This window comes from Triticum aestivum, chromosome 1B, assembly GCF_018294505.1.
Source record: "Triticum aestivum cultivar Chinese Spring chromosome 1B, IWGSC CS RefSeq v2.1, whole genome shotgun sequence".
NCBI classification, from domain to species: Eukaryota; Viridiplantae; Streptophyta; class Magnoliopsida; order Poales; family Poaceae; genus Triticum; species Triticum aestivum.
The window spans coordinates 114,118,106-114,141,552 of NC_057795.1; the positions used below are offsets into that span (position 1 = coordinate 114,118,106).

At 45.8% G+C, this 23,447-nt stretch overlaps 1 protein-coding gene across 5 annotated transcripts; it reads left to right on the forward strand.

The window, feature by feature from the left end:
• Positions 1-480: 480 nt before the first annotated feature.
• Positions 481-6,862, forward strand: LOC123087823 (uncharacterized). Of its 5 annotated transcripts, none has more exons than XR_006441529.1 (3): positions 481-779; positions 1,912-1,943; positions 6,486-6,862. XR_006441529.1 is itself a non-coding variant. In XM_044509936.1 (3 exons), the coding sequence occupies exons 1-3, from the start codon at positions 885-887 to the stop codon at positions 6,490-6,492; spliced, it is 444 nt and encodes a 147-aa protein (XP_044365871.1). In that variant the 5' UTR covers positions 795-884; the 3' UTR covers positions 6,493-6,862. The 5 variants fall into 5 exon arrangements, 1 of the variants encoding a protein (XP_044365871.1); XR_006441533.1 differs by having other exon boundaries at positions 6,493-6,862; XM_044509936.1 differs by lacking the exon at positions 481-779 and adding an exon at positions 795-1,289.
• The last annotated feature ends 16,585 nt before the right edge of the window (positions 6,863-23,447 follow it).

Genomic DNA, 23,447 nt, shown 5'->3' on the forward strand with positions numbered 1-23,447 from the left:
GCAGGACCACCCTACCTAAAGGACATCCGTTCAAGAGAAGAACTCAAGGGGTTCCAGGGCTAAATTATTCAACCACGAGAAAGAAGGGCAAGAAGATTGTGAAAAGATAGCTAAGATTGAATCACGATGTGTTGGCCGCGTGTGTGTGTCAGTGGCAAGCTCAATTATTATTACATGCAACTAAATTATTACATGTATCACTTGATTTCAACCATGTCATCTAATTCTAAATCTTTGCATAATGGTTTTATCGCTCCATTTTCATTTTCCTTTTCTTTTATCTCAAATCTTAAATTATTACATGCAACTAAAAATCCAAAAAAAGAGTTAGTAACGGCGCACCAGGAGAACGTGAGCCATTGCTATCACGGTGTTTACGGCGCACCCCTAAATGGTGTGCCATTGATATACCATTTTTTATGGCGCACCCCTAAAAGGTGCGCCATTGCTAACCCTCCTCCACTAAAATAACCCCGTAAACTCCCACTTGCTCCCCTCTCTCTCTGGCCTCTCTCCCTCCCTCGCCAGATCCATGCGGCCGATCGCCTCCGTCGCTGTTCGTCGCCCACCACCGCGGTGACCACCTTCCCCCGTGCTCCTCCGACTGGTCCAACCACTCCACCGGCATCCCCTGCTACCTCTACGTCAATGCGCGTGAGCCGAGGAGCCGCACAGCACCGGATCCACCTCGTCTTCTTCCTCGGGTCACCGCCGTCTTCCTCAACTCCGGCCACCTCTACTGCTACTAAGCTCTCGCAGGGCCTCCTTGCGCCTCCCCGGTGAGCTCCGCCTCCTCTCCCCTCTTCCTTCTCGACTTTCCTCGCCCGTAGCCATCATGCTCGTCGGGGCTGAACTCACCACTGTAGACGTGCTCGTCGCCGTCGATGTCAACTGAGCTCATAGGTGTGCTCAGTGCAGCCGTACGACCCCAACGCGCCAGCCCATGCGCATCGTCGTGCCTGCAAACGCCGGATCTGTCGAGCTCCCGTACGGGCCGCAGCCGTTCACACTTTGGCCGCCCCTGGACACGACCAGCCCTGTACCCCGCGCGCGTCGCCCATGACCCTGCCTCGCCCCTGGCCGCGCCCGCCAGCGCCCTGCCGTGCGCGGCGCTCTGGTCGTATCCAGGTGTGCCCTGCCATGCGCGGACCAGAGAAAACAGGGCTTTGTTGGCACTACACGCCGACAGGCTCTCAACCGCCATCAACTCCAGAGCATGGCAGAGCACGCCGGCCGGTAGCCGAGTTGGCAGCAGCAGCCTTGCCTGTCTTCTCGCGTTGCCACCGGAGGTGAGGTACCGCAATGATTTGCTAATGTCCCCTGTTCTCTTGATGCTCACACGCATTCGCACATGCGACTTTCATCAGGATCAATTGCCTCATGCACGAGCCGCTACTCTGTCGCACATCACCTGTTTGTTGAAATCCCTCCCCAAAGGAAATGTTCTGAACATTCTGAAGCCTATGATGGCATATAGTTGAGGCTGCTGGTAAGCAGTACCAGTTGGCAAAGCAATGGTGTGGATGTCCTTCAGACAGTAATTTAGAGTGCATGTCAATGGGGTCAATGCACCTATTTCTGAAGCTAAATAATGAATCACTCTGAATAATTTTTCAGGAAGTTACCCTTAGTGGACACACCCCTCAAGGAAACTGGTATATTTAGCAGGGAAGTTACCTTAGCTGCTGTTGGATGCTTTGAGGGAATGATGTAAATGTAGTTCATCATGCTGTCTTTAATTGATATTACATCTTAGTTAAATATAGGTTATTGGTAAATCGTCTGGTATATTAAAATGTTAGAGGTTGATAGCCAATTATTCCTGTAGGACTTGAGTGCGTGACTCTACATCAGTTTGTGTTGGTGCTGTGCAGGCAAATGTGACACCAAATTATCTTGGTTTCTTTGTAGGGGATATCTCGAAGCGCCAGCTTGAAGAGACGGTAAACATCAGTTTCCGCCGCGCTTGTTTTCTCTCACTTAGTCTTGTAAACACCCGTGGCTTGACGCCATCGCTGTTGTGTGATTAGAGAGCATTATGCTGAACCATTTCCCCTGAGTTTTGCTACTGTCCGAGTGTCAAACTGAACTGAACTGAGGCTCCTTCAGTTGATTGCTCTCTAATCAAACTGAACTGAACTGAAAATGATTGCTGCTGTCCGAGTGTCAAACTGAACAGAACTGAGGCTCCTTCAGTTCAATACTTTGTGCAGGGACAAATAGTTACCCCTTTCTCCTGAAATGTTGATTAATTTCCGTTTCGGTTGAGAATGGGGCACTCCTTGGTCAAGAAAATTAGCAAAGGTCATGCCCAATTTTCTTGACCAAGAAAGTGCCCGATTCTCAACCGAAACAAAAATTAATCAACATTTATAGACAATGTTATTACTACAAAGCAAATATTTCTAAGTGGCTTTTATAGTTTTCCCTTAAGTTGAAATGCAGACTATTTTCCCTTCCTGCAGCAAGAGCAATAGTTCACTTAGTAGGATAGAAAATATATAACCTGCAATAGTGCACTTAGTAGGATAGCAATAGTGCACTTGGAACAATATTTTGGGTAAAGGGGTGTTTATAACCTGTAATGTGAAAATATATAGGATAGAAGAATAGATACTACCCTGATCTCATCCAATAACTCTAGTAGCCTTTTTTCCTATTTAGAGCGAACATGGCCGACAGTGATGAGGCCGACGGTTCGGGCAAGTCATTCTGGGAGCTGTCCCATGAGATGGAGGAAGAACCTCACTGCTATGAGGACGCCGCGGAAGACATCGATCCCGACTACACAACCCCTAGTGGCGTCGGCGATGACACCACTGATGGTGCCGCCGGGGATGCCACCACTGATGATGGCAGCGAACGCACAGATGGCAGCCAACCGAAGAGGCAACGGAAGGACCGGCGCCCGAACGTGCTCGGTACCGTCAAGGAGGAATTTACTGTAGTGTCCTCCAGTGGGCATCCAACGGCACCCAAAGAATTAGTCAGTGGGTACGCAGGACAACTCGGGTGCATTCTCCGGAGCACTGTCTTGATCAACACCAAGAACCTAAGGCATCGTGACCGAGGGGATTTGCGCAACCTCCTCTTCACGAAGCCACACGAACGATACAAGTTCCCCGGTGACTTCGCAAACACACACCTCTTAGGGAATAAAGTGAACAGTGCGGCCCTCACGAAGATGAGCACGACCCTGGCTACTTGGAGAGCCGTAGTGAAGAGAAGGATTCTAAGTGGTGATAGTTATGAGAAGATATAGGAGCGAACAGCGAAGCTGACTACCTGGAGTTCAAGATCAAGTGCGAGAGCAACGCTTCCACGGAATCAAGTCAGTGGGGGAAAGATATGCAGGACTTGAACTTAGGGGTCCACAAACTCGGTCCCGGCGGTTACAGAGTGGCGGAACCTAAATGGGACAAGGAGGACACGGAGCGTGACGAGCAAGGCCTACCGCCCCTCTTCGATTAATACCATGAAAAGCAGACCAGAAACTATGTCAGGGCCCAGTACAAGGTGGACCCAGTAACAAAGGAGCTTACCATGGATCCGAAGGTGAAGGAGCTTGAGCTTGTTCTAGTAAGGAATACACCCCCGCGTAATTAGCTCCATATGGTTGCATTCTAATTAATGAAGCCAAATTTCTAAATGGTTCACGTTCCTTCCGCAGGAAAGTGAAAGCAGTAGCACGGGGTCTTAGAGCTCCCCGTCTGCCCCTTGGGACACCACTTTAAATAGGGCGTTGAACGATGAAACACAGGATAAGTTCAGTAAGCCTTCGTCAGCTGGTCGTGTGGCCAGCAAAGGCTTGTCCACGAAATGGTCGGAATACTATAAGGCTGGGCGAAAGGACAGAAAGACCAGCTCGGAAAGCTAGGAGCTCGAGGTTAAAGAACTCAAGGCACAAGTGGCGCGGATTTAGGAGATAGTCCAAGAGCAAGTGCGAGACCAACTGGGAGCGACGATCACCGCCATTATGCCTTCCTTGCTTGAGGGGCTGCGGGGGTGGATTGCAAGCGGCCAACAGGGGCCGCCCCCGATTCCCAGCTTCACGGGAAGCAACTCGCACAATGCGCCGGCATTAGTGTCTCCAGCGGAGGCGGTATTGGAGTCTCCGGCGTCGGCGCCGGCATTGGAGCTTAATGCACCCGAATGTGGGAAGAATACGCCGGCCGGCACCTCGGCAGCAAGCGGCCCCTCCGTCACTTGCACGCCCGCCATTGGCGGTGCCTCGACATTAGCCGAGCTCGACGCCATCACGGTAACTAAGCCTCGGCCGATCACTTCATCTCCTTGCCATTGACTGGGCATCCCTGATGCCCTACAAGTTTTTGCAGGGCGCCACCAACGTTCCATGCACTCTCCTGCACTTCGTCGACGGCGAGTTGATCGACGTCCCCAAGGCCAAAATCGTTGAATCGGGCAACCGCGTGTTCCACGGTAATCCGATGCCACCCACCGTGTATAGGGTTCAACTGGTTTGGGTGCTGCGGGGCTGCGACAACTTGTTACCTCCGTATCGACCCCCTGGGGCCGATGAAGATGATGTGATGACCCTCAGCGCCTGCTTAAACTGGCCCCTACTTTGGCCGAAGAGCCAGATTCGTTTGGGGGCGGGGGACACCACCCCACAGACAACACTGCCAGTCGTGCCAGCGCCAAGCCATGGCAAGACCGCCGCAACACTACCGCCGTCAGCTGATCCGGACATGCATATGACACAGGATGCGGATGACAACGACGGTACATTTTGCAACGTCGATAAGTACATCAACGAACATGGGTACGGTGACGAATTCTTGGGGCCTCCTTCTCAAGAACACAACCCTGCAAAAGATGATCGCGATCTAGATGGTACCGCGGAGAAACCCAATTGCAACAGGCGTCGTCTGGCGTTCAGTTCTCAGGAGACACCTCCAGCTGCCGCCTTCACCGAGACTCAAATAGTCGAGGTGCGAAATATTATCAGCCCCAACACACTCAAGAAGGTGGTCTCTCAGAAGAACTCGATCCCGTTACAGCAGAAGAAACAGAAGGGATGGAAAATAAAAAAAATAACAAGGGTCCGAGCCAGCCGGCACCGAGTACGATCCGTGCTCAAGATGGGCCACCAATATCTAAGGATATCTCGAGGAGGGTGCATGTGGCGGGTAGGCCGATGCTACCAACTAATCTGCTCAATGCTGCAACCGGTGCTATGTGGAGTCTGCATGACTGTGTTCTTTCTATGGATAAGCGGCGTCTCTCCGAGAATGATGTGGCATACCCGGTTTTCGTGGCCAAGGTGCCAGAGTGCAAGGGCATTGTCGATAGCACCATCGGGCGTATGATCCTCCTGTGGTTTGATGACATCTTCGCTATGTTTAGCCTTTATCCGCTGCACTACACCTTCATTCGTCTATTTTTGCTCAGTATGGAGATGCGGATCATTAGAGACAAGACCCCGGACATCATGATAGTCGACCCCTTCTACATGCGTGCCAAGATCTTGGACAGCACTGGGGACCGGCAAGTCGCGAGTTCATACCTCGAAGGCGTCATTCTGGCGAACCCAGATAAGGATAATTTCCTTGTGCCTTACTTTTCCGAGTAAGTCATCCCCTCACCGCCCCGTAACATATGATTTCTTAGATTTGATCATTCTTTTTTATTCTAACATTCCGTGTTTTGTGTAGTGACACACATTGCACACTCATCCTCTTAAGCCCGAAATATTCCATGGCCATGTATTTTGAGTCGGACCGTCTGTCGAAGAAAGACTACACAAATATCAAGAAAGTTCTTGATGATGCTCTCCCCGGCTACGCCAACTCTGGAGGCACCTTCAGGAGGCCAATTTGTAGGTACGGCAAGCACGTGTTCACCCACGTAACGATGTTCCCCTGCGTCAAGCAGCCGCCTGGCAGTCAGAACGATGCCTACTACGCCCTCCATCACATGCGGGCGATCATACTGGACCATAATCACCTTATGCTAACAAATAATCTCAAAGAATGGGTCGCACGCTTGTCGGCAATCCAGGACGCAGACATCAGATAAGAATTCTTTCGCATCGAGTCAGAGTTTGCGGAAATCATCTATCAAGATGTCCTTCGTACCTCGGGGCAGTTCTACCTCAAATATCAACCGCCCAACGGTGAAATAGAAACAATGCTACAAATGCAGGCTGACAATGACTGCACATTCATGACCATCACGATAGACGGCAGCTACATCCACGCTCCGGTCCCTGAGTCGAGTCGAAAGTATCGATGCTATGTAGTTCTAAAATATCGATTAGCTCATCTTGTAATTAAACTTTAATGAACTTGTATGTCTCTTTAGTTTGGACAATGGTTCAACTTTTACGTAATTGAGGCTATTTATTAGTAGGACCATGAATCGGGCTATTAATGTGTTATTGTTCTCTTCCGATCCTTCTGTTTCATACTTATATATTGCTTATATATTATCTATGAATTGCTACTAACATTTTGTTTGTCTAGTGCATAGAGATGCCATCGTATGTCATGTACAAGGTTGAGGTTCCCGGAGTCTATGACGATTGGGAGGAGTGTCGGAGACAGGTTCACCATTTCAGCGGTAACAGTTACAAAGGGTACACCACTAGGGCGAAGGCAGAAGCTAGATACGTGCGCTATCTAGTGGGAGAGAGGATGGAGCGGAGGAGGAACCGGATGAAGATCAGTTTCATCGCGATGATGCTCATCGTGACCGCAACCCTCTTCTATGTGATGGTAGTTTAGATATCAACTTGTAATGTGAAGACAAACTCGCTACTCGCGGTCTCGAGACTTGTAATGTTCTAACTTTGTTCGGCATTTTGAATTCAGAGACTAATATGATGAATTGTATTCGGAGACTAATCTTCTATTGTATTCAATAAATCTGCTGTTTATATGTTGTGATGTTTATATTATGTGTTGTAATGTATTTTGTAACTTGTGCAAATATCAGAAAAGCAAAAGTAATAATTCCTAATATTCATAGTAGTGGCGCACCATATTGCACTTTAGTGGCCCACAGAAATAAACACACCAGTGGCGCATTATCTAAAAGTGCGCCATTAGTAACCCAGAGCACAAGGTACACATGGCCCCTTGGAGTAACAGCAGTGGCGCACTTTTGGGCCTAGTAATGGCGCACTTTAGCTGTGCCATTAGTGTCTGGGATAGTAATGGCGCACCAGGTGGTGCGCCATTGTTATGTAGATTAACAGTGGCGCACCAGGGGTGCGCCATTACTATTTATTAGTAGTAGCGTGATAATAGTGGCGCACCTATAGTGCACCAATAGTAGCCAAAATAGGTGCGCCACTAACAGCCTTTTTTCTAGTAGTGACATGAGCAACATACTCTAGGATTCTTCCTCCGACAGAAAACTGTAATACTTGGTAATGAGGTGGATCTCCATGGGGATAAATGCTACGCCCATATCGCAAAGGAGGGTGGAAAGGCTGAGAGGTGCAGGAATGGGGTTGAATGCAATAGGAACAACCCCGGGAGCTTTGGGAAGGGCACTAAACTCATGGAAGTTGACCGCCATCTATGCATGGAACATGGGTTAGGGGTAACCAAATAAGACTATATGCAGCAAACAAATGCAACAACCAAATGCAGCAAGCAAGAGCAACAACCAGACCCTATACTTCCATTTTCTAATGTTCCAGTAGACTAGGATGCTCTACAGCCAGACCTGCTCTGATACCAAGCCTGTGGCACCCCGGCTCAGAGAAACCGGAACACCTCGTATTCCAGCCAAGAGATCGAGATGAAGTCTTCTGGAATACGACACTGCTTAACATAGAACAAACCAGCTCTCTATTACAGCACGAGTATGAATACAAGTTCTTCACTATTACAATGAATAACACTGGCACGGCGACACTACGCCAACCACAGTTCCTCTATGCAAGAAGCATAACAACTCGAGGCAGCGGAACCTCTACTGGCAGCGGAACAACGAACGGAGATGATGGACTCGAATCCGCAGGGACTCTGGCTGGAACGTTTATCCTAGCTCGCTAACACAGGAACCACACCAAACAAGCAAGCAATCCAGGCACGACCTGCAAACTGGCATGACATGCCAGGTCAGTACATTGAATGTACTTGCAAGCTCACAATAAACCAAAAGCAGTCAAGACAAACAACAACATGGCATTAGTAGGTTAAATCAATCATGAACATGATACTAGCAGAACAACATGGCATGCACAAATGAACATGATACAACTTTAGCATGGCATGAACATATGAACATGATGGTACTACATGCAATAGGTTAACATTTGCATGCACCAACTTACTCTGCTCAGGTTACCTCATAACCAACACATGCTTAAACTTACCAACATCGGTATCCACGATACCACGGTGATCCTCTCACGATCACAGATATCCAACAAACTTCGGTATACATGATACCACCATGACCCTCTCTCGATCACAACCAACATATTTCTCATCATCGAACCGGGGTTATTATTAATCAGGTTATCATTATTGTTGGCTCTTAGTGTGACCGACTCCGAACTGGGCCCATATCTGTAGGCACGGCTATCGATAGATTTAACACACACTCTGTAGAGGTTAGTACACTGTACCCACACCATGGAACCCATGGCATCGCACTCCCATTCGGGTGGACCAACGGCGTTCTAACAAAATGGATCTATTGCCCATGACACTCTCCTGGCCACTCCGACAAAGTCCCCTTTGGGCTAAGTATTGGGTGGCCCCGTGCCTACCAAAGGCATCAAGGGCCACTGTCGTGGCAAAACATAAACGGTCCCAAATGGGGACATGGATCCATACAACAACAACGAGCACACAAGTTTCATGTCCGCCTACCTGATCAGGGTAGAGCGCGCTGATAACCTTCCCTTGTTGGAGGCACTGGCAAGGGGCATGACAATAGACCTAGTTAGGTCCTTCCCATAAAAGGCAAATGTGGTTGCACTGGTCAGCTCGATTCAGTGGCACCATGACTTAGCCAACAGTTGTTCAAGTTCATTATTATCTGGTTAAACTTGAATGCAATAAGATGAGCCATAATAAACTAACATGACGCAACTACGATGCATGAACATGATATCAACATAAACATGGAGGTGCAACATAATCATTGACACTACACAGGATCATAGCATGACTACTAGCATCATGAATAAATACCATGCAAGAACATAGCAAGAACACTAGAAAGTAAGCATAACCAACTAGATGCAACGGAACAAGAATAGCAACGGTACTGAATAACAGACTAAGCATGCATCCGAAAATCATCAATACTACCAGAATGTATTAATACTAACAAGCATGACATATAAAAATGATACTACACTACAAGAAATATGTCAACTAGAGACCTTCTGTCAGTGAGCCTGGAAGAATTGGTCATAGATCTATGACCATTTGAGATCAATTGGTCAAAAGCTGTTCGGGGGGCTCCAAACCCTAAACCATTGTGACCATTTTGGTCAGAAAGGTCATAATTTCCTTACACGAAATGGTCACAGAATAAACAGTGCAGGTCCGCTGCCTTATTTCTAGTTGTTAACGACCAATATAGATGGTCATAGCCTTGTAGATTGTGGTGGGTTGTGATGACTAGGAGCCATCTCATCAGTTTTGCCTATGTGTCATGTCCATGTGTCAATTTTTGCCCTAGGTTGTGAAGCAACCTATATTTCTGTTATTCCAAAAATTCCCAAAAAATTCTCATAAATTGTTTGGATCATATCTTCATCAAATATGTCAAAAACCTTCCTTGCCTAGTTCAAAAATAACTCAACAATATTAATTTTCCTATCCTATTCAAAGGAGCACTTTGTGAAGGAAGTACCACTTTGGCATGTCCAAATGGTATCCATTTTCTACAGTGCTTTGCTATGCCCATATAACCATCCTCCACCAAATGCTAGCTCAATCCATTCATTATTTGAGCCCAGCTTCAACATTCATATTTATGTCCGGTGTGGTACTTTGCAAAGCAAGTACCAGCTAGGCTCCTCCTTTTGAGGTGAAAATTTGTGAAGACGGTCTTCTTAGTAACTAATCATCCTCAGCCAAAACTAACGCCCATTAGACATGTGCATTTCCCATACCGCAAATCAAACACTTGGCTGCTTATTCATGTTTGAGCATTGATCGGTCTCCTCGTGAGAATCTTATGTTGTGATTTTCTTCCTAGCACCTACCTGGGGAGTGCCCAACCCACTAGACATGCCTAGGCAGCCCAGAACACATGGCAATGCCACGGTCATGCGGTGACCATGCGGCGGGCATGCGAGTTTACGCGCTCTAGAGTTGGGGCCCTCGGCCACCGTCCAAACCTCGACGTATCGCCACCAAACCATGTATTTATGATTAAATAGGTACTTATGTAACTAGAAATGATATTTTAAAAATATAAATAGCAAACTATGAGGCAGCTCCAGTTGAAATTTGACCCGCTTCCAGCTGAATCGGCGGGAATTTGTCTTTTTCACCAGAGGTGGATCAAAACTTTTGACACCCAACCATTTTGTCAATTGTGCATTAAATATGGCCTAGTATTTTATAAAATTGATTTGGTCCAATTTTTCAATAAATATATGGTAGGTCCTTCATGAAAAAAACTCATTTCAGGCACTCAGAAAATGGAAAATGAATTTTCCGTGCAAAGAAAATGAAAACTTCCTTAGGCAACATTGTTTGCCATTCCAAGATGCACCCTTGTGCACAATACGAGGTCATTTGAACAAACTATGCCATGACTGTGGGCATAAGATTGATCATTTGGCTTGAAAGCCATGAATCTTCACGCATGATAGCTCATTTATGAGAACACTTTTCTAAAATAATTTCCGTATTACAAGTTTATTATTTTTCCTGGAAACTTGGTCACATATGATGACACAATACGGAGGTTTTCCAATTTTTTGATTTTTTTTGAATTTTTTATGCCCGTTTCAAATTGCGGTCAAAACAGTGGGAATGACCGTTCCTAACTAGTGGTTGAATCTTGGAAATTTTTTTATGTTTCTCTGATTAAATAGATACTTATATACCTAGAAATAATTTTTTTGAAAAAATAAAGAGCAAACTATGAGGTAGCTGCAGTTCAAATTTGACCCGCTTCCAACTGAATCGGCGGAAATTTGTCTTTTTCACCAGAGGTGGATCAAAACTTTTTACACCCAACCATTTCGTCAATTGTGCATTAAATATGGCCTAGTATTTTAGAAAAATGATTTGGTCCAATTTTGCAATAATTATTTGGTAGGTTCTTCACAAAAAAACCTCATTTGGGGCACTCGAAAAATGGAAAATGGCTCTTTTGTGCAATGAAAGTGAAAAGTCCCCAAATCAACATTGTTTGGAAGTCCAAGATGCACCCTTGTGCACAATATGAGATCATTTGAACAAACTATGTCATTATTGTGGCCATAAGATTGATCATTTGGCTTGAAAGCCATGAATCTTCACGCATGATAGCTCATTTCTGAGAACACTTTTTTAAAATAATTTCCGTATTACAAGTTTATTATTTTTCCTAGAAACTTGGTCACATATAATGACACAATGTGAAGGTTTTCCAATTTTTTTATTTTTTTTATTTTTTATGCCCATTTCAAAATGTGGTCAAAACAGCGGGCTTGACCGTTCCTAGCTAGTGGTTGAATCTTTGAAAACTTTTGATCTTTCTTTGATTAAATAGATACTTATGAACCTAGAAATGATTTTTGGAAAAAATAAACAGCAAACTATGAGGCAGCTACAGTTCAAATTTTACTCGCTTCCAACTGAATCGGCCGAAATTTGTCTTTTTCACTAGAGGTGTATAAAAACTTCTGATAACCAACCATTTTGTCAATTGTGCATTATATATGGTCTAGTATTTTATAAAAATGGCCTGGTCCCATTTTGCAACAAATATATGGTAGGTCCTTCACAAAAAAACTCATTTTGGGCACTCGAAAAATAGAAAAATGAATTTTTCGTCCAAAGAAAATGAAAATTTCCTTAGGCAACATTGTTTGCCATTCTAATATGCACCCTTGTGCAAAAATATTTGGTAGCTTCTTCACAAAAAGAATTCACTTTGGATACTCAAAAAATAAAAAATAAAATGCTGACATGATTTTACACTTTATTTTTATTTGACTACGACCAATTTTAGATGGTCATAACGTCCAATACTAGATGGTCATAACGTCATACACGCTTACTGCTTTCTGATTGGTCCATAGCCATCTCACGCGGATCATGCATCAAGCACCGTTGGATTCTCTTGGATCCAACGGTAGCCCACGCCCCCTCACCTTCTCACCCACCTAGCCCTAACACAACCCCCACCTCCCCACGCCCCCACTTCCCCACCTTCTCCACCTTCTGTCCTGTACCCTTAGCCGCCGCCGCCGCCGCCCCCGCACCATGGTCGACGGCAAGGAGCCCGAGTCCCCATGCCTCCCCGCCGTCAACGGGCTAGAAACCCACCAGAGGAGAGCAGAGCTCCGCTCCTCCTCCGTCTCTCTCGATTCCCAGCCCACCAACCCAACCCGCCACCGCTGACCTCCATCCTCTCCGCCAACCTCGGCCACCGGCGACCACTCCCCTCCCCTCCTCTCCCACAGCCGAGACGGACCCTCCTCACTCGCACCCTAAACCTAGCCGCACCGCACGTCCATGGCCAGATCCAGCAGCGGCCATGGTTGGTTAGTTTTGCGCTTCGCAGGCGGACGCGTCCACGGATGAGGTGTACGGGCAGCTCTCGCTGCTCCCCGAGAACGAGGTGCGTGCGTGCCGGCATGCCCGTGCGTGGCGGCTCTGTTCGATTCGTTTCACTTTCTGTGGCGGTGTTTTGCTGAGCCTCGGCCTGATCTGCTGCAGGAGCTGGTCCAGCGGATGCGCGAGTCCACTAAGCACGGGAGCGGCAGCAAGGACGGCAAGACCGTCAAGCAGTGCTTCGCGAGGATGCCGCACATGTTCTGGAAGACGCTCACCGCCTCCAACACCAGCACCCATGGCGGCTTCTCGGGGGGACAAGATGGACGTGCTCCCTCCTCTCGATTTTTCCTTGTGCTACTCAGGGGCACTCAGTCTGACTCTGCGGACGTAGGTGAGCCACTACCTTCCCCTCCTTTGTTTTCTCTAGTGCTCCTTGTGTCCATGCCTGGCCATTGAGCCCTGCCCTGTTAGTTTATATGCTAGCGCTGACCTTGGAAATTTCTGTGATTTGGGGCTCTAGTGATGGTCTGCTCCGTGTCACCATTTGACTGGATTTATTTATCCATTAACGGATCTAAGCTAGCTGTGCCATCGGACATTCAGGTGCAAATTGGCACCAAGTATAGTGCTTGTTTTCTGTTCAAGTGTCAGTCAACTTAGGAGGTGTTTGGCAAATACAGTACTCCTAGATGCTAGGATCTGTAGTAGAGTTATGTACTCATATCTTGTATCCCTGGCCGCATAGAATCAATCAGTGTACGACTGCTCGCTCCAACGATCGATTGATCGATCCAAGCCTCGTTAGTTTTTTTCTTGTACATCTACCATGAATTAAACTTTGATGCTAGACTAGACGTCTCTGGTATGCATGTATAGTGCCATGTCTCTTTATATTTGTATAAGTTGAATCTAGCAGTAACATGTGAGTAACATTTGCGCTGGTGTATGCATTTACCTCTAAAGAATTAAGTGCATGTTTGCTACAGCAGACAACACTGGTGTATGCATTTACCTCTTAAGGAATCAAGTGCATGTTTGCTACAGCAGACAGCAAAGCAGAGTAGATGTATTCTTAGGCTCCTTATTTTCTTTGCCTGATGTCTTGCTTCTGGGGCAGTATTGTACATATTCTCCTCCTTTATTTATTTTGCTTTGTACTCTAATGTGGTGTTGAACTGCCGCTGTTGGATGAACAGGAGCGTGTGCCATCACCTGCTCGCCCATTGAAGATCCCTGCGAGAGCTCGAGAGAATCCACGCCCTAGTTATCTGTATTTTTCTTCAGTATCGCATGAATGCAGATTTGTTTAGTCTTGGGTGTGCATTGCTGTTCTTATCTTTGTACTTTGTGTTTGCTATATTCAGATTTGTACACACAGTTTTTACTGTAAAAAATATGTAGTTACGTACGGTTTGAATCACTACACCTGAATCTGCAGATTTGCACATACAAATCTCACAGATTGGGGCATATCAAATTCTATTTGTGTTCATTGTAGTGGTAATTATGGCTTTAATAGTTATTGAAGATTGCACCTGTAAATCTAGCTATACTTGGATCCTGGTGGCTTCTTTCCCAAGCAATATCATGTGCTTATTAGTTACAAGTTGTATTGGTTTGCTCACATGTCCTTTTCCCTGCTGCCTCGATTAGGATGATTACCTTAGTTTTTTTATGCTATTTTATATAGCATCAGAACAACCTAGTATTCTAAGGATGCCTCACTTTGAAAGGTATTCCATCACCCGGAGGAGTCTGCATCATATATGATATTGATTAGTTAGATGGACTCTGCATCATCCTAGAACACCACGGGTTCTGTTAGTGGTATGCATGCATTAGAAACACAATCTGTCTGTATGTAATCTAACTTGTAGTGTATGTGTGGCATGCAGGGAGGTGGTGATCAGGTGAAAAATATATGCTTGGAAGACCTCTGGCACAATGGTAGTGTGCAAGCAACGTCCTATTGCATTCTATGTTGCATTCTACTGGTACTGTCTGTCGTCTCGTGTCAGCGTCTCATTATCGTGTACAAACTTAATGAGCAATTCAGAGTCGCTTATGTTTGATTTCAGTTCATAATTTTGTGATATTCTCTTGATCTTGTTCTGTTCCATACTAGGGAGCTTCTTCTCCTCTCATGTTGTTGCTGTCGATTTGGTACTAGCTAGAACGATTCCTTGAGCTTGATGATGACAGATTGTACACTGTCTTGCTCTAGTGTTACATAATTATTATCACAGTACACACATACCTCGTTGTTGTCCATGGATCTTGCTCTCTGCTGCCAGCATTGACTGGTTGTAGTTGTTTCGGCAAATCACATCACATTCACATGGGCGCATGTGCAGCACTGACTGGTTGTACACACATAATGTTGGCTGGTTGTCCACACATAATGTTGACTGGTTGTAGTAGTTATTGACTGGTTGTACACACATAATAATGGCTGTTATGTATTGATTTAGTATCGAAAATGGCTCAAACTTGAAGTACTTAAAATAGTTTGTCGTTCCTTTCTTGTTTGTTTTGATACCCATATGCCCATAAATCAGGGGGAAATTATTGACTGGATAGGTGTTTTCTTTTGTGAAGTTAGTGGATGTTGATCAAATCCCCCTTTCCGTTGTATGAAATGTTTCTCCTGTTCTACTTAAAAAGCTTTCTGCTGATGGCAGGAAGAAGAAGGCTATTCACAAGAAGATGGCAGGAAGAAGCAGGATGATTCGATTCGATCCTCAAGGTAGCACTTCCCTTCCCCTTCTCTCTTTGATTCAATCCAATCTATGCACAAAGTTCACTAGTTTGGATGCATCATAGAACTTGTGGTGATGTTGTTTAGATTGCAGCAAGCAAAAATACAAGTGTTGAGGTTGTTAAGTGTTTTGTTACGCTGAAATCTGAACCATTTATTGAATAGTAGGATGGCTGACTTACTATGAATATCTCTTGTTGCTATGTTTGTCTTCTCCGTATCCAAATCATGTTTATGAATTGGTGTGCTTGAAAACCAAGGAATGCTTCTATTCCTTGTCGGTGTTCTTTTTTATTTCGGTATAAGATGAACCAGCTCATTATTTGTTTGGTGGTTGCTTTGCATACATGTTCTTTTTCTACAGAAATATGTTGTGGTTCCTTGCAGAGTAAATATGTTGTTAGATTTACTTTTATTTTGTTCCTAATCATTTTATTTAATAATTTTTCTTTTTGGTGATATGGATCAGGATCTAATGTTGTTTAGGCTGCTGCCGCTGTGACGGAAGATCAGAAGAGGCATGGAGATGCGCACCACAGTTTTAGTTGATGTTGCACCATGTTTTGGTGCTTGTGTATCTGTTTTTTGCTTGTAAGTACACTTGTATGTGCTTGTGTATCTGTTTTTGCTTGTTTTAGATGATGTTGGACGTGCAGAGTTGTATGTGATGTCGTGTGTATTTGGATGAATGATTTTTGAATTTAATCACTTAATTGAGAGAATTATTTAGTGTTTGTTGTTCAAATGTGTAAACTGGAAATCAGTGAATAAAAAGTCCAGATGTTCTATTGGACCAAATAATATATGGGTTCTAAAAAGGCTACAACCCAAATAATAGTGGAGTGGAACATTGTGCATTTCTGGAAAACCTGAACAAAAAGGCCTAATGAAATGGTTTGCAAAAGGGCCATGGCCCAGAAAATTAAAAGTCCGAATTGTAAGGCGTGGGCCATGAAGCCGACTAGAATTAACATGAAAGAAATACTAAATGGGCTAGGCCCATGTAGAAAATCAAATTGGACCGGGCTAAATCTTGTGCCACATCAGATTGCCACGCTGGAAGCCTACGTGGCCTGGGGAGGTTGCTAGTGACCAAAACGCCACAGTAGACGTATTTTGGTCATAAACGTCTACCACCATTCCAGAAGAAAGGTCGCTATAGTCAGTTTACGACCGCCATCTTTTGACCTTATATTTTTGGTCACAAAAAGGTCACAAATTGAAAACAATGACCATTCAGTGACCAATAGTGTTGGTCACAAGTTGACATATTTCTTGTAGTGCTAGAAAGTAGCATAAGATATCATGATGCATCATAACATGCCTGAAGGTGGAGACGAATCCACGAGTAAAACCAAAACAACAACGGTAGTAGCAAACAAGCAGACAGATAACAGACAAACTTTTATTAAATATTCAAGTGGAAAACCAGGGTTACTGTTGGACTATCATGCAAGTGGCTGTTGTGGCTTGCCTGGGGGTGACGGAGACTCCAGGAAGAAGTGCGGTGAAGCTGCGAAACGAAACGCCGAACAGTTCTCTCTCGGTGGTGGTTGATCATAGGCAAGGAAAAATGGTCATTTTCACTGTGTGAACACCTAGTGAAAATGTTAACAACAGAAAGAGCTCGATGAGACGAACAAGTGAGCGTTGGTTTCACCTTAATGGAGTTACGGTTGAAAAGTTCTGAGGTGAGGAAGAAGAAGGACCAATCTGTGAAAGAGTTATCACCAACGGGTCCTTGGGAGGAAAAACACAACGAGCCTTTTAGAGCAATACGCTTTCAGAACTGGAAAGCGTATTTTTAGCCGAAGAAGAACAAGAATATGCTTTCAGAACTTGGAAAACGTACTTCGGGCCAAAGCAAAATAAGAATACACATTTAGTAGCAGAAAACGTACTTTTCAAAGTACGCTTCCACTTATTTGCGTGGATAAGGCCACTTACGAGTGGGGTCGGCTGGGGAGGAGGGTCCCGGCTGGCCAGCTGGGTAGGGCATCTTCTTCCTCCTCTCGTTCCCCCGATGGGGAACAAAGGAGTAGAGGCAGGGGAGAGCGATGCCGGGGTGGCCCGGCCGGCTCATGCCATCGTTGGCCGAGGCGAGGCCACCAACGCGCGCGGGAGGACCGGCCGCACCCGTCCATGGGAGACACGGGCGACGAGGATGAGCGGGGTGGTGGCGACGGGTCGTGGCACGAGGAGGCTGAGGCGGGCGGCCTGCAGTGGAACTCGCGGCTTCGACCGTCTCTGGTCGAGGGGAAGGCACCGGCGGGTGCGCGGGGCTGCGCCGCACCCATTCAGAGAGGAGACGGCCACCCGGGCGGAGTGGAGAGGAGGGGAGAGGCGGCGCCAGGAGGAGGTAAAAGGCTTAGGGTGGCGGGGTTCTCCGGCGATGCAGCCACTCTAGCAAGGGGGCAAGGGGTCGAGGCAACTCATGGGAGTGTGGGGAGTGCGGTGGAGGTGCTGGGAGGAGGGGGGGCTCGGGTTGGTCAGAACCAAGCCGAGGTCGATGACCACCGTGAACGAATGGCGAAGAAACGGCGAAGGAGAGGCACCCCGGTGACCAAATGAGGTGAGGGAGGGAGTGTTGAGGTGCGTGGGAGGTCTGGCACTCCTTATATAGGCACGGGGAGGTCTTTGGAGTGTCATGAGCGAGCTCACACCAAGCTTTAATGGAGAATAGAGGTTGGGCATGGCACAGGCGAGCTATCCGTTTCATTTAAGATGAACCACGATGAGGCAGCGACGCAGGGCAACGCAGGGCATCACGGGGCAGCTACTAGACATGAATGGAGCTCGAGACGAGGAGGGAGCGAACGAACCCAGGGCCGAGAACGAGCCAGAGCACGTAATTAGGCATGATGCAAGCGTTATCACCATGGGCACTGGAGCAAATGGCTAGTTTTGATGTGGACGACTATGTCTAGTAGATAGACCTTAGTGCCCTTAGTCTAACTGAAGAAGGAATTGGGTCCAGGGGCAAAGAAGTGATTTACACCTAGCTCCCAAACATTGCAATAGCAAGGTGTTTGTAACTTGTTGTGGTTCACACGTGTGGAGTTGGACTCAGATCTTTGGCACATCGTGATCAAACACTAAGAAGATGTTGATTACCAAAAATCAACCTAATAGGAGAGGTTTAAATGAGGGTTGCTGTAGAAAGTGCCATAATGGCTAGATTTAGGTATTTGGATGATGCACTCACATAGAGAGCCAAGTTGAGCCGAAAATGGTTATGGCCCAAGGATTTGAAGTTACGAAGATGCCCAAAAAGCTTTAGGCCATTTGGATGAACCAAAGTGGCACTTTCTTCACAAGGCTATATTCTGACCAGAAACTTTGAAAAATTCCACAGGGCAAATGGAGTAATGGATTGAGCCAAACCTGGTGGAGGGAGTAGATATGGGTACGGGAATGTCGTGGAAACTTTTCAGCTTAAATGAAGCAATATAAAATATAGTTGCTTCACAAACTGAAAATCTGACCAGAAACCAAGATTTGGAGCTGTGCTCACATGGAATGGTTACAGGAGCTCAAATTTGGTGGAGAGTCATGATTTTATCATATGAAGGACCTTGCAAAATTTCAACTCATTTGGATATGCGTAGCTAGTACTTCCTTCACAATGTCTTCCCTCAGACAGGAACTTTCCCTCAACCACCTTGGAGCCAAGGCTGGCAGTAAGATCATTGCCACCGTTCGATGTCGATCGTGTGGTGATCTTGGCCACGTGGTGACCTCCTGTTGGGTCAAGTGGAGGCAGGGCTGTTGCGTTTGGGTTCCCAAGAGGCAAAATACCCCTGCCGATACGCCTCCCTCCCTGTCGTCTGTCATTCCCTCGATTCCCCCTCTTGCTGCTCCACCAAGCTCTCCCATGGCGAACTACCCAGTTAATGTCGTCCCCTACCTGCCGCAAGGCATGACCATCAAGCTTGGGCCTGAAGATAGACTGGTTAGAGATGAGATGGTGGTCAGTCCTGTGCCTCCGCTCCGCCATGACTTCCTGGCCATTGCAAAGGTGAACCGCTTCATCCCTTTCCATCAGAAAGCTCTGCTTCACCACCCCATTGAAGGTTTGCTCCATGAGTCCAACTTCTTCCTCACTAAAGTAGACAATTACCCACTCGGGATTGGCATTTTTGGTTTTGTGGATTCCGTTGTTAGAGATGTTGTGGTCGGTACTACTTTTGAGTTTGATGAGGATGATGATAACCAGGGCACTGTTGTCTCTTTTGTTCCTCATGATGCTGCTATCAACATGCGCCAAACTAGTTTTGGGCCTCAAGTGTGGTTGCTTTATATTGGATTTCCTCATGATTACCAGACTTCTCATTATATTCGTAAGTCTGTGGACAAATTAGGAGAACTTATCACTTGGAATAATCCTAGGGGGGACAGGAAGTTTGTGTTGATCAAAGCCAGAGTTCTTAGTCTGCGTTGGGTGCCCAAAAGCTTTGTTGTGCATCAGTTAGGAGGAGAGCGCCGTTGCTGGACAGTATGTGTCATGATCCTTTGAAGCACTGATTGGAATGCTCATATTCCGGATATTCCGCCGATGGGCATTGATCCGCCTCCTGCTGATGGGATCCCCCACCCTCTGTTCGATGATGGACTCACCGCGGAGCAGATGTATCAAGCGGAACTACATAACTGGCTTGCTCAGAATTCTATGCCAAATCCTAATGCTGCAGAACCGCAACACAATGCTGCTCAAGGGCATGATGTTCACTTCCAAGCTGGTTGGGGTGCCTGGCCTCCTTCTCCCCCACCTGCTCTTTATAACCTCCAGGCTTGGCTGACAGCTGAGGGACTCCAGGTTCAGGATGGGATCTTACCTGGAAATAATCTTCAGGACAGCACAGGTACTACTTGGAATGATTCATTCTCTGCTTATGACAGTTTAGACTCAAGTGCAACAATTTCGGATAGCTACGTCATGATTCCAAGTAATATCTTCAATGCTCTGACTATAGGTGAAAGTTCTGCCGCACCTGGAAAAAATTTGGTACCTAGTTCGGCCCCGCAGCACAATGCTCTGGACATTCAAATCTCACTTTCTACTGCTGGATTGCAGTTTGCTATGACTGCTCAGGGTAATATTGTTAGCTCCATGATGATTAATGCAGGTTTTCCAATAATCAAGCTTAACACCTTCCTCGGGTCTGCAGTTATGCCTATCATCGCAGCCTATGGCCCTTGGAGCTCTGGTTTTGGTCTTAGAGATGCAAGAGTGGACTTTAGGATTGTAATCACTGAAGAGGATGGGGCTCTAACTCTTTCTGAAGCAACCAAAATTGTCACTCAGCATGACTCCAGCACTGCTCTTCTGGAACAGATGTCCACTACTACTGCTTTTCGCTTGTCTTAACTGACCAATGATGATGCTATAGTTGGGTCTCAAAGCAATTCTGCACCTTTACTGAATGTAGCTCCTCCTAACTTCTCTGAACCCTTTGTATGAGAACAGTCTCCTTGCTGAGAGTTTCATGGTGCAGCTGCCTTGCCACCCTTCTCATGTTGCTTCTGATATCCTGCCAGATCAAGCGGCCTCTGAGAGTTATCGCCACGGTAAAGCACCAGTGCCTGAGTCCTCGGTTACTCTCCGAAGGAGTGCCCGCAAGAATAAGTACTATGGCTTTAAAGTGCCACCAATCACTGATATTAAGCTCAAGGTTTCTAAGGTGAAACCACGGGTCACTCCATCTGCTGCCTCTTCTGTCACTATAACTGAGATTCCTAATGAAGCTGCACTGCCACCACCAACCCCAATTCCAGTCATTCAGCATATTGGCAATGTCATGTGTGGAATTCTAGCTGATGAGCTCTCAGAGGAGGAGCTTCTTCCTAGAAAGGATGCGGGGCCATCTTCTGATGCTGCCTAGTTTCCCACTTTATCTTTTTTATGCCTCTTTTGGTTAGTTGGAACATTCGGAACCCAGCAACCCGGAAACTATAGAAGCCTATCTAGCTTATACAATCACAGAAATGAGAGAAGGAGAACGAGAACATCCGTGGAAGATAGTAATTCCAGATGGCGAGGGTTCTTTCCCTATCAATCTGCCTTGACCCATCAAGCTATTCAACAGCAATCCAACTAGACTACTTGATGTAATAGGCTCACTTCATTTATGCTTTCAAACTCGAGAAGCAAATTGTTGTGTGGAGGAATCAATATCTCGACATAAGCCAAGAGGCAGATCTTGTGCCACTCCACCAGGTCGTATGAAAATGCTAAACTCTGAAGCCAAACAATTGGCGCTTTCTAATGTTATCAACTCTAGCGGTTGTGCGGTTATCTGCTTGCAGGAAACCAAAAAATCATCTTTTGATAATGCTTTCATTAAAACTTGTTGCCCTCAAAGATTTGATAAGTTCGATTTTATCCCCTCCCGGGGAGCATCGGGGGGAATTTCCACCATATGGAATAGTGCTAATTTTACAGCTACTACTGTGGCCTCTGAAGACTTTGCACTGGTTACTCGCTTCCACTCCACCCAGTCGGCTCATTCCTGGACCATAGTTAATGTGTACGGGCCTTGTCAGGGAGACCATAGATATAACTTTACTGCCTGGTTATTCTCTCTTGGTATACCTACTCATGAAGACTGGCTCCTCTGTGGTGATTTTAACTTCATTAGAGGCCCCGATAATCGTAACAAACCAGGTCATAATTTTGGCGATATGATCACTTTTAATGATTTCATCATAACGCAGGCTTTAATTGAATTACCCATCAAAGGCAGAGCCTACACTTTGAGGAATATGCAAAATGATCCCCTTCTCGAGCAGATTGATTGGTTCTTCACTAGAAATCATTGGATTACCTCATACGCAAAAACCCTTGTTAAACCTCTTGGCAGGCGTGTCTAAGATCATATACCTTGTGTCATCAATATTGAAACAAAAATTCCACGCTCCAAGCTTTTTCGATTTGAGTCTTATTGGATTCATCACCCGGGGTTTTTAGATACCGTCAAGAGGGCATGGGACAAACCTGCTACTTCTCAGAATATGGCGTCAAATCTTTGCAAAAAGCTAAAGAACCTTAGGCATGATCTCAAGAGTTGGAGTAAGAGCATCTCAAAGTTATACATTGCTATTGAGAACACTAACAACGCTTTGCTAGAAATTGATGGTTTGGAGAATAGGAGACCTCTCACGACCCTGGAAGCTAATTTCAGAGTAATTCTCACGAAACATCTATTGAGAATTCTCTCATATCAAAGACAGTACTGGAAGAAACGCTGCACCATCCGTTGGGTCCAGTTTGGTGATGAAAATTCCAAGTTTTTTCCAAGCAATGGCATCAGAGAGATATCATAGAAATAATATAGCCTCCCTCATGATTGTTTCTGGTTTTTGTGCAGAGGATCACGCAAGCAAAGAATCCATCATCTTTCAAACTTTCAGACATAGACTTGGCTCTAAATCTAAGCATGACATGAAGTTTGATGTGCCCACACTCATCAAAAAGATTAATGTCCCTGATGAACTCACGGTGCCATTCATCCAGGAAGAGATAGACAATGTGATCAAAATGATGTCGGCGGATCGTGCTCTGGACCCTGATGGATTCACAGGCGTATTGCTTAAAACTTGCTGGGATGTGATCAAGGAGGATTTTTACTAACTTTGTAACCAGTTCTTTGATGGTAATCTTAACTTGGATAGCATTAATGAAGGCCTAATCACTCTAATCCCAAAAGTCAATGTGTCCTCGACAGTCAATGATTATAGGCCAATCACTTTGCTTAATTGTTGTCTTAAGGTAATCACTAAACTTCTCGCCAACCGATTACAATGAATTATGCTCAAAATTGTGCACCGCAATCAATACAGTTTCCTCAAAGGATGCACGATCCAAGATTGTCTTGCCTGGGTGTTCGAGTACATTTATCAATGTCAATCTTCCAAGAAAGAGATTGTGCTCCTCAAGCTTGACTTTGCAAAAGCTTTTGACACCATTGATCATGATG

Excerpts from the sequence above, each read along its gene's own strand:
- LOC123087823 (XM_044509936.1), top strand. The coding sequence starts at position 885 with ATGTCAACTGAGCTCATAGGTGTGCTCAGTGCAGCCGTACGACCCCAA. Across the intron at positions 1,290-1,911 it reads TTCTCGCGTTGCCACCGGAG|GGGATATCTCGAAGCGCCAG; the intron begins GTGAGGTACCGC and ends GTTTCTTTGTAG.